Source organism: Callospermophilus lateralis, chromosome 5 (genome assembly GCF_048772815.1).
Source record: "Callospermophilus lateralis isolate mCalLat2 chromosome 5, mCalLat2.hap1, whole genome shotgun sequence".
Classification (NCBI taxonomy): Eukaryota; Metazoa; Chordata; class Mammalia; order Rodentia; family Sciuridae; genus Callospermophilus; species Callospermophilus lateralis.
This window is the reverse complement of record NC_135309.1, coordinates 90,954,413-90,970,382: the sequence shown is the minus strand read 5'-3', so window position 1 is coordinate 90,970,382 and position 15,970 is coordinate 90,954,413. Positions and strand designations below refer to the sequence as shown.

Sequence of the window (15,970 nt, the reverse complement as noted above, 5' to 3'; positions counted from 1 at the left end):
ATACCAGAATGAGCTGGTATTAACAAGAAGAATGAGCCTGGCATTATATCTATGTTGAGACACATAGTTTTAAACCTCTGTCTCCTAAATTTATATCTGATTTGGATGATTTTTTCATAAACTGTAGAGGCAAAAGCAAGATGAAAGAGTCACAAAGCTATGTTAACTACATAAAGAAAAATTTTTAGAAGTGTTCCATAGAGATATAAGAACATGGTGATTTAATACCCATGACAAGGAATCATATGTAAGTGTCCTTTTAATCTATGAGACTTGCTCCTGTAATTTTAGCATAATATGATTTATCTCAAGGAAACTATACAATAAACTAAAATCAGGAGGAGAAAAGTGGGGAATCTGAACGAGTACTTACTCCATGCCAATTCCCTTGATTCTCTTCCTAAGAGCCAGGAGTAAAAAAAAGAAATGGAGAATATTATGTAACAGTGAGAATCAGAAGAGATCTGGAGCTATATCTGGTATAAATCTTTATCTCCACTGATAAGTTGAAGCAAGAAGATTGCAAGTTTGAGGCCAGCTTCAGCCTCAGCAACTTGGCAAGACTCTGTCTCAAAAAAAAAAAAAAAAAAAAGGTGGGCGGGGGACATAGCTCAATATTAAAGCACTCCTGGGTTCAACCCCCAGTATAAAAAAGCAAAACAAAACAAAAATAGAAATTAAGAGTTTTAATAATACCTATGGTTAGGGCATGAGAATGGAAGGCATATTGTATACGTTCTATATGCTAACCACTGGAGAGAAGTCATTTGCGGCACTGCTGGAGAACAATTTTGCATAGTTAACTGAATAATTTCTAAGAAAGTATCTCATAGATAACTTTCATAAGGATGGAAGGACATATCCTTTGTATGTGTAATAACAGCAGAAAAATGAAAATAATGGAAATGCTTATCAAAGGAGAACTGATTTTATAAAAGGTATTACTTGCATATTCATACAAGTAAAATTTAAAAGAATTAGGTAGAACTATATGAAGAGATTTTTAGATACATTAACACACACACACACACACACACATACATGCACACACATAATCATAATACATATCCCTTTCTGAAAAAACCTCTGAAATGTACTTTTAAGTGCATGCATGTATATGTACAGAGTATTTATGGGAAATTATATAAAAATTGATCAGAGCAGGTTCAAATAACTATTATTGATTCAATCTGCATACTGAGACTGGATTTTCAGTATAACAATAGGAATCCTTTTTTTGTCCTTTTATAAAACATTATCCAGAAATGTCTTTATGTTGTGAAAATGAGTTTTCATTTCATGACTGACTTATAGTTTAATTACACACTAGTGTTTTGTTTGTTTGGTTTGTTTGTTATTAGAAGGGTCAAAGGAGTAAGAATACTTCCTCATATTTTCCCATCTCTACTATTTAAAATTTTACTGTATAAATTACTATTATAATATAAAAATACCTAATGAAAATTAACATTTGAAGACAGCTTCTTTTACCATGCTCTCCTCACCTACCTCCATTCTAATTTAAATAAAGCAAGCACAAGCCTAAAAAACATGCTAACATATATTTACTGATTACCTTCTAGCCTACTATGTGCCAGGACTGTTTCAGGCAACACTGTTTTTGGCAATTCTGCTTTACAACTGTTTTAGGTACTACAATAATAAACAAAGTCTTTAAAGCAGAAATTAAAGAAAAGTCTTTAAAGTAACATGGATTAGGATTGTGATGAGCAATGGCCTTGGTGTTAAAGACACTTTTCAGACAAGGTACTGAATTTGTTGAGTCCTGGACAAAGTTCTTTTCCAAGAACAGTAGATAGGATTGAGTTTAATTTTAATCATTTATCCAACAGGAAAGATGGGCCAGCTAAATACAGTGGTCATGTCTGTTACTGGGGCTCAGTCCTCTGGTGTGTTTCCTTCTCTGTTCTTATCCTCAGGGGTGGGTCAGATCTTAACAGGCCCATAAGTTGTTACCTCAGGAGTTGGGCTTTATTTCCAACTGGCCCATTATTTCTTTGGGAAACAGTGGCCCAACTATTATTGATTCAATCTGCATACTGAGTCTGGATTTTCAGTATAACAATATTTGTACTTCTGCTATCCTAATAGTTTAAAAGCAGGTAGACATGTGCTTCTCTTATTTCCCATGAAAAGGTAATTACAATGCTATTCTTTAGGAACATCCTCAAACAATAATTCTCTATTGTGTTTGTGCCTTATGGCCTACATTAAATGAAGCTATTGTACTTACAAATAAAAGCTATACTTTTATTTTTGAATGGGGCCAGGGAAAGTTTAGGGTACCTAGCAGATGAGGCCCAGGATGCTATCTGTGTGAGGAGGACAAGAATGCTATGAAGACCCAGTCAGAGGACATTGGAAAGTGGTGTTTTAGGTTTTCTCTGGGTTCAATGATAAATGAGGAAAATGTTTTCTTTCCATATAGCCTAGTCTTGTGCAGTAGGATGAGAGGAGAGATAGGCTTCTGTTAGATGGAGTACAGAATATAGAAACCCCAAAACAAGGTATAAACATAGGAAATTTAAATGCATCTACCATGTGAAAAAGTCTAAAGTTTTCACATGTAAGCTCAAAAAATTTAAGCATTATATGAAAAATAAGTGTAATCAGTAGGCATGTATCCTCTCATATCTTACATCAGTACCAGCAAAACCTGCTTCCCGAAATACAGATTGAAGTTGTCTAGAATTAGAAAACAGGAGAGTAAAACAGACTTTTAAGATACAATAATATAAAAAAACAAGACAACAATAACAACAAAGATAAAATAAAATGCTACATTCAGGGCTGGGGATGTAGCTCAGTAGTAGATTGCTTGTGTAGTTATGTACCAGGTCCTAGGTTCAAACCCAGAACCACAAGATATATCAATCAGTAAATAAAAATGAAGAAGGTGCAGGTAAACTAAAAATATACAATAATATACATCCAACTGAACATTAAGAGGATAAAAATCATTCTGTCTTATTGTCAGTTCAAGAGAATGTCTATATCTCAATATCTTATTAAATTAATAAGTTCTAGTCAGCTCAAAAAATGTTTCAGTGTATGTGTAGTTTTCTGACTCTGTGGGTACAACATTTATAGCATTCTTCCATGGCAGGTTATTAACCTTCTTGTTATCAATTTTGATATGTGTTCAAAGTAAATGACTCATTGTCCCTGATTTTGACCATCAGAACTAGGAGTCACCTAGCTCTGAACTGAGTGGAAACCAGTGTATAAAAGTGAAAATAGCTTGAGAGAATGACTGCCTATCCTGAGGGGAGGTGAAGGTTCAGTGACCTCTGGGCACACCAGTCCATTCTGGTGAATCACTGCTTTGGGGAGGTTAGAACCCCCATGGCTCATAAAATTTGATGATATTAAGAAGAGGGAAGGAATTCACACTTAAGATGTCAGGGTCATTTTAAAAAATAACAGCTTTAAAAATTCAAGTGTAAGAAAAAATACTCTATTTAAAAATGTATTGCTAATATTTTTTTTCTTTTAAAGTATTGGGGAAAACCCATATCATACAGATGTTCATTACTTATTCAATGTACACCACTGGGAGATAAACAGAACTGTTAAAATACAAAAATGCCAAGGGTAATTCAACTGCTGCAGTCTAAGTGTGGCATAACTGATTCGTCATGACACACAATTTTCTAAAAGCTATTCTGTTAGAAGGCAATAAATGAGTGCATAAATGATTTACACTCTTTAGAACCATAGTTATTATTCAGTATTTTATTTTAAAAAATATATACACCCTATACTATTATGTTTATTCTCTAGAGTATAATAAAAACATAATTGAATTTGATGAAAAATAGACTTGATTCTAAATGTAGCATGCAGTACATACAGCTACTCTCTTATTTTATCCCTTGTGAAGCTCAATGGTCACTTGAGGTGGTTCTGCTCTTGGTTTGTTTTAATATATGAGCAATAAAGTATTTTTAATTTAAAATTATATCCCTATATTCCATATTACAATTTCTTTTTTTTACTAACATCTGAATTTCAACCTAAAAAATAATTTATGAATGCAAAATATAATAATTCAATAACTGTTTTACTTTTAAGTGTGATTTTTTTATTGACCAAGTAGGACAGAAAATTAAGTACAGATGGCTTACCAAATAAAAACAAAGCAATATATAGTAAAAACATCAGTTTGGTAGCTTATTTTGTTTTGATAGAGACTAAATGTCATTTTGAAGGGAGAAATCTATCTTTAAAATAATTTTCCATTTTAAAAATATAACCATCTCTAAAATTTAGATAAATTATTTTAAATCTATTTAAATGAACACTATTTTCATTTCTAAGTTCTTTTAGGTTAGAAACTCCATCATACAATATATAAATATATAGAATAAAAATTACATGAGTGCATAATTACACTTAGGTTTTATATAGTTATTTTATAATATATGTAACTTCAAGTATACACTCTCAACAGTATGGTTAAGTCATATACATATGCTACATTTAAAATATATTCATTACATATGTTTATATTATAAAGTTAAAAATAAGTTTAATTCTTTCTGTTGAAATTCAGGAAAAAGATTTCCTCCTCTCCTTTTTCTTAAATCATGTGCCTTAGAAAATTTAATCATAGTACTTTTTTACTTTTTGGAAGACTAGATGTGCCTTTTGTCAGCTTTGGGACCCAAAATGTCCTTCTCAAGAATCTGGGAGCTATGTTTTTGAAATGAGTAACCAGATAGATCATTCTCCTCTTTCCTCCTTTCTGTGGGAGAGTTAAGAGTTTAACTTCAGTGTGTACCTGGCTTCAATTTGCAAAATTTCACCTGGCATGAAGATATTAGAAAGATGTTTCTCCTCCAGATGATGTCTATCAGCTAACACAGGTAGTAATTTCCCCACCTCTCACAGTAAATTTAGTATGAACTATATGTGAAAAAATGTGTTGTAAAGTCTTCTTAAGGATTAGTGATGTTTACCTCAGCAACATATGAGTACAGACTGTGTCTACCTGGCTACCTAAGGTGGTAAGAGTCCTTTCTGTCTTTGCAATCTCTTAGTAGATTGCCTGTGATGTACATCATATTTTTGTTTAATGCTTAATCAACAATAAAAGTGTTTTCTTTCTCTGCTGATTTCATGGGCAGGATTTCTGAGAAGAGAAAAATTTTGTTTCTAATTATAACTCCCCAACAATATACTATCTTTTGAATTTATTTGTACCTATTATTATGGTGATGAAGAATTAACTGTGTTCTCATGTAAACAGGAGAAAAAATACATTATAAAATTTTCAATTGCTTCATTCATTTTCTTTGAACCAATTGAAAGATACCTTAAACATTCAAAAAAGAAAATATTTTGTTGCACGCTAAAAATTTTTACTGTGATTTGTGCATTTATAGCAACCCACATGTGAATTAGAGCTTTTAACTAGAAGGATTCAAATGAGTGAACTGCCTGATTAAAGAGTAAGATCTATTTATAGAAAACTCCTTTGTTATCCGTGCTCCCCCCAGTATTGGGGGAGCAGTCCCTCTCATTTAGGTGAGAAGAAGACTTAAAATGACAAATATCATGCAAATAACTTATTTTTAATGTTCTTTTTTCAGTAACTTAGTGATTGTGACCTTTTAATACCATTAAATACCTTAATTTAAAAATTTTAATTACTGTGATTACCTTCAAGTAAAAAATACTTAACTCTAAACATATTAATGACAATCCAGGACATTAATATTTCAAACTCTAAGAATCCTTTAATAGTGGTTTAATAAACTCTAATTGGCCTATTTAAAAACAGTGCTTATATTTTCTAGTCTTATTGAAATTACTCATCAGATAAAGACAATTGCCGGGTTTCTGTTCTCGTGACTAAAAGGCTCAGGAGTCACTCCAGGTAAACTGGGCTAACTGGGCTGCGAAAAATAACCACACAAGAGACACAAATACCCTTTTCTTTTGGGGTCGCTGTGACGGCTCCTCTGACCTTAAGGGTCCACAGAAAAAGAGAGGGTGAGAGCACTGCTGACCCCTTTTATTGAGGAGAAGCTATTCAAATGAGGCAAGGGGTTAGGTTTCAGGGGGTTGAGTCTATCTTCATGATGTCCACTGTCAGCAGGTTGACTGACACCTGGGTAGGCCACACCCAAGGGCACAGTAAGAGAAGGGGACACACACAAGGCACTTCCATGGAAGATTCTATCCTCAACAGGGCAAGGGGTTGTATTACAAAGGAACAGGTGAGCATAGCTTCACCCATGGGGCTGTAGAAGACACACTCATGCACGAGACACAGATGCTGGAACCCAAGAAGGGTGGGTAAAGCTCTGCCACATTTCTGTGACTGAGCGCTTCAGCACCTAGCCAGGGAGTGTGACCCAGTCACATGCAAGGTTGGTCTCCCACAGACAATTGTGTTAAATTTTAAGATGGGGATTATAATCAATATTTTTCATGAAAGTTAATAATAATTCAAACCCCAAATTGTTTAAGAGTAGAAACATTAGAACTAGACTAGGTAAATTCTATGTAAACAGAATATGAAATAATTTTTAAAAAATAATTAGCAATATTTACCTTGTAGCATTTTGTTCTATCTGTTCATCAATGTCACTGAAGATCTGCTTAAACTCCAAGTCTCCAGGAAACGAGTTTAATAAGCATTGTAGGTCAAAAGAATTATGGGAATATTCATCTACCCAGTCCATTCTGAGGAGCAAAAATAAGCAATAAAACATGTCAGTTTCCCCAAGATAAAAAGAAAAAAAAGAAAGAAAGAAAGAAAGAAATCTACCTCAAACAAATTGTGATACTAAAAGTTGTAACACTAAACCAAAAATAATAGTTTCCCTTTATAGGCACATGAAATATAAGACAAGGAAGAGAACTAGGGTGCTATTAAACTAGGGAGAGTGCTTTGTTATTTATATTTCATGAGGTGTGACCTAATTTTCACGCTTCTCTGTGGTATGAAAACTGAACAACAAACCAACCTTAGAGGGTACTTAAACATTCTATAGCTTCTCACTATAACCAAAGCTACAGAGGAAATCAAAACACCCAGAGAGCACTGTAAACAAAGCTGGATGAAGCTAGAACTCAATACCTTCCTCCCATTCTTGTGAATACACTGACCTGGAAATTGTAGTTTCAGACTTTTGTTTTTAATTTTAAAAATTTTGGGGGGCAGGTACTGCAGATTGAACCTAGGGGCACTTTACCACTGGACCCCAGTCCTTTCTTAAAATTTTGAGATAGAATCTTGCTAAGTTGCTAAGGCTAGCCTTGAACTTGTGATCCTTTTGCCTCAAACTCCCTACTTGCAGGGATTATAGGGGTCTACCGCCACACCAGACCAGTCTCAGACTTTTATAGCCTCATCCCCTGGACCTACTTATATGTGAAGAAAGCAAAATTTTCCTTGAGTTCCTCTAGCATTCCAGACAGACTTTGCCACAGGCTATTGTCTGTCTTTGGTCCCACTCAATTTCCAAAGAGAATCACTTATAAGCTATTGTCTATTTTTTGGTGTCACTAATTTCCCCTAAAAATCATTATTTGTCCCTTAAAATTGCTCAGATTTTCCCCATATCCCTCTTCCTTATCAAGAATGTATAAGCAACTGAACTCATTGGGTTATTAGCACTCTCCACCTTCCTGTGATCCCCCTGAACACACTAACAAGTTTGAGCATTTTCTCTTGTCAATAGTCAGTTTACTTCACTAAATTTTGACTCAAAATCACAGGGGGGAAGAAAATTCTCTTCACTGCTACACTAGCAAAGTTATTCTGTATTATTACAAGAGTCGTTTTACACCCCAAAGGTCTCTCCCTCCAGAGCAAAAAGGTTGATTCAGACACTGAATGAATGGATGGTGTGTATCTATGTGCAAGCCTCTCTTTAGAATTTGTGAACAGAAGCCCGGTGCGGTGATGCATGCCTATAATCCCAGAGGCTCAGGATGTTGAGGCAGAAAGATCCCAGGTTCAAAGCCAGCCTCAACAAAAGCAAGGTATTAAGCAACTCAGTGAAACCTTGTCTCTAAAAAAAAATACAAAATAGGTTGGAGATGTGGTTCACTGGTTGAGTGCCTCTTGAGTCCAATTCCTGGTACCCTCCTCTGCCTCAACAAAAAAAGAATTTGTGAACAGAGCTATATGCTGATCATTTGCATAAGTGACCAAAAGTACAAAATAACTACAGTGGAATAATTTTAGGTTTGTTTTTTTTTTCCCTTTTGGGGTAGATCTGCCTCTTTATTCTCTCTTACGTTTTTGTAGAAGTCTGGAAGTAACTTAGGCTTCATTCTGTTTCTCTGACTCTGGTCAAGACCCAGTAATGTGCCCTTCCCGTGTAGATTTTCAGTTTCATTTAGATTTTCAAGGAAGCAACTGCTATAGCATAATGAGGGGAAGGAGCCAGACTTGTTCAGCTGCTCAAAAACATCACTGTGGTTCCTTCTCTCTCTGATGGCTACCTCACAGCCTACTTTATTCTTTACTGTTTTGTCTGTGAAACTGGCATTGTTTCAGAGAATGGCTCTTACTATTATAGCCGCTTCCTTTTGCAATACTGTAGAATGTAGTTTTCATGCCTCTGGTGTCTTCATTTCTCAAAGCCTCTCTACCTTCTATCTTTCAGAAATATTCCAATGCATGTTTCTTTCAGTGCTGCTTTTCTATTATATCTTTACTAACATTTCAATAGGATTTCAAGAGGGAGGAAAGTAAATATGTGTGCTTAGTCCTTCATCTTCAGAATTTTCTGTTTCCATTTCCCATATTAAGGGAAATAAAATAAATTATGAGACTTTGAAAAGTCGAAATGTACTGCACAATCTTCTCAAATAGATATGGCCAAAGCAGAAGACACTACTTATTGATATGTGTGTGTGTGTGTGTATAAAATATACATATGCAAGCAATGCAAACAAATTAAATGTAACATTAAATTATATGAAGTCATAATTCCCAATTAGAATGCCAAGATTGATTCTACAAGAAATTCTTATGAATATAGTCTAGTGATTACCTGTCTATAGATGTAATCTGTTTTGCTTTTCTCTTCAACATGAGGCTCAACTATATATAAATGTTAATTTCAATTCGTAATATATTTATTTAAATAAATAAATATTTAAATAATTATTACTATTGGGTACTGGGGATTGAACCCAGGGAAGCTTTACCACTGAGCTATATCTCCAGTCATTTTTATTTTTTATTTTGAGACAGGGTCTTGCTAAATTACGTAGGGCCTTGCTAAGTTGCTGAGGCTGACCTCAAACTGATGATCCTCCTGCCTCAGCCTCCTGAGTTGCTGGGACTACAGGCCTGTGCCACTGTGCCTGGCTTGTATTTGTTTCATAGAATTTAAATATTATTGTCTACTTTAAAATTAGAACTGTATTTTTGTTTAATATTGATTACTGGAGTAAAAAAAAAAACAAAACACTTTTTTTTCAGTATTGGCAATTGAACTGAGGTGTACTCTACCACTGAGCTACAACCCCAAGTCGTGTTCACCCCCACCTTTATTTTCTTAAGACAGTTTTTACTAAGTTGCCCAGGCTGGCCTTGAACTTATTGATTCTTCTGCCTCAGCTTCCTGAGTAGCTGGGATTAAAGACATGCACCACACTGCCCAGTTTCAAATTTAATTTTAAACATTATTTCCCTAGTATAACATAAAAATAACCAAGAATATTTTTTAAAATGATAAAATTCTAAAAATTAGACCATTAGGACTTTTAGATTTAGCATTCAGTTTGGACTATGTGGTAATATATTTTAAGATCCAAGACAAGTAATCACATACATGTACTGATAACTGCTAAGTGAAACTGGGCAGGTGGAGATTGAGAGGCAAGGCCTATAGCCTTGAGTCTGTACCTCAGTCTTGCTCTGTATCTTTACTTTATCACTTTATGTTATAACTGTCCTTGTAGCTAAAGACTTATTTATTCATTAAAATAGTTCTGAGTTCTGATAATAGTAGAGACAGTGAAAAAGTATCAATTTTAGCTACAGGCAAGATATTCCAGATAAATTAATGATCAAACTAACTAATATTTAAGTAATAATTAAAGATGTGAAGAGGTCACCTAAAATTTTTATCTATACTTGTTTTTGCATGCAGCTGCTAAAGAGGGAAGACATTATGGCTTCGGGGTGATGGCCCATTGCCGGCTCTTCAAGGTGCAACATCCAGTGTTTTCAAGATGTATAAAGATTGTCAGAAGAAATGTTCCCAAAACTTGTCATAGAAAATGACAAAAAAAATTTTAAGAAAACAGTTGCATATAACAAACATATAGGTAGCTGTCAATGAATGCTCTGGTTCTTTGAGGTGTTCAAAAACACTTCATTGCATTTTTTTTTCACTAGGAATTAAGATGAGGTTGGTGATGTGGTTTGTAAGAATTCCTCCCTCTCTCTCTCTCTCTCTCTCTCTCTCTCTCTCTTTCTTTCTTTCGTGCAAGGCAAGCATTCTACCAACTGAACTATACCCCAGCTTGTTAAGGATTGTCTGTGTACATGGTTGTAATGTTTTTCTATCTAATCTCAGTATGAAAAATAATCAATTAATACAAAGAATCAACAAGGATAATGTCATTTGATAAGAATAATAAGGTATTAGAACGACAATGATTTAGAGTGTTCATGTAAGCTGCTTAGATCTGTGATGCTTCCATGTCTATATAAGGTTTAAAGGTGATAAAGGAAAAAAAAAAAAAGGCCACAGTTACCTTAAGGCAGCAAGATTAAGGTACTTTGTGATAGAATAAGAAAAAACCTGATGAGAAGCTGAGGCAAGGAAATTGAAGGTTCAAGGGCAGCCTCAGCAATTTAGCAAGGCCCTTAAGCAACTTAGTGAGACTGTGTCTCAAAATAAAAAACAAAAAAGAGTTGGGGCAATATCTCAGTAGTAAAGTATCCTTGGGTTTAATCTCTGGGACCAAACAACAAATAAACAAGAGAGAGAGGGAGGATGGGGGAACAAGGAAGAAAAGAAAAAGGAAAACCTGATGTGTAAAATAGAATTAACATGATGGGAAAATTAGCTTGAGTGGATAGGGATGCAGAGGACCAATGTGAGAAATAAAGCAGGGAGGGCTGAATGTAGATTATTCTAATGTTTAAATATGGAAGTCTTCACATGAGGATTGCAGTGGTTCATCATGCAGTAAAGTGGGCCTGGGGTCTAGGCACCAATCAATCACTATTATCTGATAAATAAAAGATAACTATGTCCTCAATGACAGTAAAGTAAATTAATTAGGGACAAAATGTGGTTTGGCAATTCTTCAGTGGTATTTCACAACAGTGAAACTACTTTTTTAAATATTTAAGGGGAAAATGTGAAAGCATGCAAGGCTATAGGTTAAGATATAGCTTTATATTCTGTTTGGTTCCTGTACTTGGAACTATTGACTTGTCATCAGGAAGGTAATCATAATTTGATATAAAAAAAACCTCACCCTAATCAATAATCAATCAAGGGCGGGGGATGTGGCTCAAGCGGTAGCACGCTCGCCTGGCATGCGTGCGGCCTGGGATCGATCCTCAGCACCACATACAAAGATGTTGTGTCTGCCAAAAACTAAAAAAATAAAAAATAAAATATTAAAATTCTCTCTCTCTCTCTTTAAAAAAATCAATCAAAAATTAAAGTCATAATTGTTCAAAGTATAATAACTATTAAATTGTCATTCCACAATATTGCTTTGTTTCTAATCATTTTTTTATAAGATTAAAAAAGTGCATAATATTTTAAACAAATATTAACTGTTAATCTAATATGGATCATTGCCTTTTAAAATGATTAAAGAGTTAAGCTTGAAGAATTATATCTAAGTCAAACATATGTGGATTAAATTTCAATCCTTGGCAAATTATAACTATTGAGTTATAAATTTCCAAGAATAGCAACTGTAAGAAAATATGAATGTATTCTAAACACTGCCAGAAAGTATTACAATAAAACATACCCACCCAAAAAGCCAAAGTATCACAGATACTTTGTGATAGAATAAGAAAAAACCTGATGAGAAGCTGACGCAAGAAAATTGAAGGTTCAAGGCCTGTATGTAATCAAAGGAAATCCCACAAAATTAATTTTGAAATCTCAGTTGCCCTTTGCTATATTTAAATATAATGCCTATCTTACACTCTTTCTTTATTTAGATTCATAAAATGGTCAGAATCCTTATTTTGCATTTCTCTTTGTCTCTTAAACAATAAAACTTCAGAATGCCATTATTCTATATTGGCAAACCAATATGTGCTTTAAAAGAGTGAAAGAAGGAAGAAAAACCACTTGGATGTAATTCACACTAAAATTAAGTATGGAAAGGAGAAATATTAGGACCACATAATTTCTTTTCTGTACAAAATCCCAGGAAGGAGGTTTAAATGCCTTCTGAAATCTGTGGACACACTGTGAAATTAATGTGTCCATCTCCTCTGGATCACATAAAGTCCTACCATTCAATATCAGTGTCTAAAACAGAATAAACACTGTAATGAGCACAATAAAGTAATAGTGTATTCTAACTAATTAAAAATAACTATATGTTCCATATACAACTGAACAAATTTCAGTGTTGCACTATAAAAAAACACATTTAACTCTAAATGCCATTGATTCCAAAAATCAGTAGATTTGAGTCTTGATCCAGGTTCTGAATCTCTATGTAGAGGTTGGGTAAGTCAATCTCTCTGCAAGAAGGCAGCTCATGTTCCTCATTTACAGAATGAGATGAACAGAATTATTAGGCCCTATGATTTCTTTAAGCTATAAATTCATTATATTCTGTAAGAAATGGTGGGAGAATGCCCAATTTTTGCCTAATTCAAATCAGCTCTCAATGGACTAGACTATTTTCACAGAATCCCCTATCCTTTTTTTTTTTTTTCTTTTGAGATGGGAGTCTCACTATATTGCTCAGGTTGGTCTCAAACCCCTGGGTTCAAGCTATCCTTCGGCCTCAGCCTCCCAAATGGCTGAGAGTCAAGGCACACCACGGTGCCTGGCTACCTAACCATTTTTAAGTTTCTCTTTTCCCTTAGCCAGGCCTGTCACATAGAAAGCTAAAGAAGAATCTATAGCTTAGCAAGAAATAATATGTGAAAAGAAGAAATATGAGGCAGCAAGTTATTATTTCATACAAATGCCAACTTTTTATATTTTACTTTTTATACAAATGCCAACCTCCAAGCTCCCTAAAATATTCTAAAAAAACAGCTGTCCCATGTGTCTGAACTCTTGACTGGGCACTCTTTACTCAACAAAAGATGTCTGAGGTCAAGTGACTCATGCCTTCACAAGGAAAAGAAATCAGATCTACAGAAGTCATCAGGTATCCTTGACCTATTATTCTTTGTATTCTTATATCATTTCTCTCATTCTTCATATTGCTAAATATGCTTTGTACTGCTGGTTTGATAAAATAGCAAAATAAATACAAATTTTGCCCAGGCTATCATTCTTACACCTGGACCAGCCTTTTCTTTTGGCCAGGCTATTTTTACTTTTGCATGGATATCTAGTCACAAATATTTCTCCTATATCATTCACAGAGTCCTACCAGCATTACATTAATCAAAATTTAATTTTAAAAAATCATGAAAATTTTAATTCAGTGAGTTCATTCTTAGAGACATGAATTAAAGTTATGATGGTTAAACAACAAGATTAATGATAACAACAGTTAACCCAGGCATTGTTCTAAGTATTTTATGTTAAATGAACTCATTTAATTCTTAACATAATGGTAAGGGATAGGCATTATTATAATCTCTATATTAAAGATGTAGAAATTGAGGCACAGAAAGGTTCATGACTTGCTCATGGTCACTTACATCAGAATTGACACGATTAGGATTCAGATTACAAATGTTAACCTTAATCACAATGCTATAAACAACTACCTCTCAGGATAGACTTAGACTTAAGAATTATTATTTTACTTCTAATAAATGTTAATTTGTCTTTTGCCACATACATTTGACAGCATTCACTAGAACCATCATAAATATCCTTTATTATAAAACCTACATAATTGCAAAGAAAAATAATCCCAAACAAAGCAAGATAAAAATATCTTTTTTTTAAAGGCTAGATCTACTTCTCTGATAGTATAGAATTGCCAGAAATCTTTCTTTTCATTACTTGGGCATTGAAATTTTAATGTTTTAACTTCCTCAAAAGACAGGAAAAAAGATTCAAATGGAACTCAATTTGTTGATAGTAATTTAAAATATATGTTGAGGTATCATGTTAGGAAACAAAGAATGTGTTTTTCTATTCAATTTATATTCTCAACTCTCATCCATATAATAGATTTTCCTTCATAGACTGCTATGCTTTTTGCTAATAATAAGTATGTAACTCCTGATTACTATTATTATATGGCTTATAATATCAATATAAATTTGATAATACATTAACATACTACAGTTATTAAAAGTCACCTTTTTAAAATATAAGATATTTCATTGTAACTCCTCTATTAATGATTTATATATGTGTGCATATGAAGTAGAAATTGACAGGATCAGTCAGAATACACTATTGTAGCTTGACAAGCAAACAGAATTAATTGTCATATGATTTTCTCACCAAATATGACAATGCTTTCTTTTCAATGCAATTCTCTTTTTAGAAATATTTTCATTTTAATAACCCTTTATAATCTTCAATATGCAATCCTAGCCATCTCTGCTTTAATAGAACAGTGAAACCAAGATAATGTGAAAATAAATTTTAATTTATCATTCTTTTATAACTTGGCACTCATACATTTTACATGATTTCAAAGTTGCAAAATTATTATATATTTTGAGATTGGAACTAAATAATGTCACCAGCCATAAGGTTAATGTTTAACTAATGAATTTTTAAGCATAGTAAAACCTCATCAATTTAGGGAAAAAATTTATGTGCATTGGTAGAAAGTTATGGAGCACTTTTAAAAAGGCAGCATATTATGCATTGACTGAGAATAATCACAAACAGAGCTTATGACATGCCAAATGCATTTTAAAGGAATTCTATTTCAATAAATAGTACTTTGAATGTAGGACATACTTTGTATCAAAACGAGTTCCTTCTAATAGATTTAGGATTCTTAAAATATATTCCAAGAGTATAAGAAGTTCTCTTAAAATGATAATACTATTAATTAGCTAGTCTTTTAGTATGGTAATATTAAACTATTGGCAATATTAACTAGCTTAACACTAACTTAATGATTAAAATCTATCTTTGGCAATACCCTTTTATGACTTCCAAGGTTTTGCTTCACAAATTGTCACTAATCTTGTATCATCAATATTCCTTTCAACTGATTCTAAACATGTTCAAGATTCTTACCTTTTAGAAACAACAGCCCCTTCTCTGGGACCAGACCCTTCCTTCCCTTCATATTCTAGTTTCTCAAAATAGCAGTCTTTATATCCTAATCCAATATTATTATTATCAATCCAGAAAATCAGATTTCTGCCTATACCCTTAAAATGAAACTGACGAAATATTTTTCAGCTCCTATTATATCATAGTCTAGTGGCAGGTACTCATTCCTTGAAATTGTCTCCACTCTTGACAATATTTCTAGTTCTCTTCTTGTCTCACACCATTTACTCACAGGCTCCTGGTAAGAGAGAAAACTGGGTAGCTGGTCAGCTCACAACATGTTTTTGTTTTTTTAACTTTGATACACAACATGTGCATATAAAATGAAAGCAATTTTTGTGTTATAGGACCTACCTTTTCTGGTTATAACTAATTGCTTGAGAGTTACACCATCTGATGATGTTAGATCGTCTAAATGAATTTTGAGGATGGGACCAAAGGCAAGGGCAGGGAATCACTGACAATAGACCAATCAAGTTAATTTCAGCCTCCTAAGAGAAGATACATGTGCTGTGGATTTTGGTGGTTGAGACCACTGAAGCCACACA

The 15,970-nt window shown here is 33.7% G+C and overlaps 1 protein-coding gene across 1 annotated transcript in view; it reads right to left on the bottom strand.

Moving 5' to 3' along the window:
• The window catches only part of Kiaa0825 (KIAA0825 ortholog), a 376,742-nt gene that overhangs the window by 322,663 nt on the left and 38,109 nt on the right, over positions 1-15,970 (bottom strand). The window contains exon 2 of the mRNA XM_076856029.2: positions 6,583-6,714. Coding sequence (XP_076712144.1) covers positions 6,583-6,713 — 131 coding nt within the window. The 5' untranslated portion in view covers position 6,714. The remainder of the gene's footprint in view (positions 1-6,582; positions 6,715-15,970) is intronic.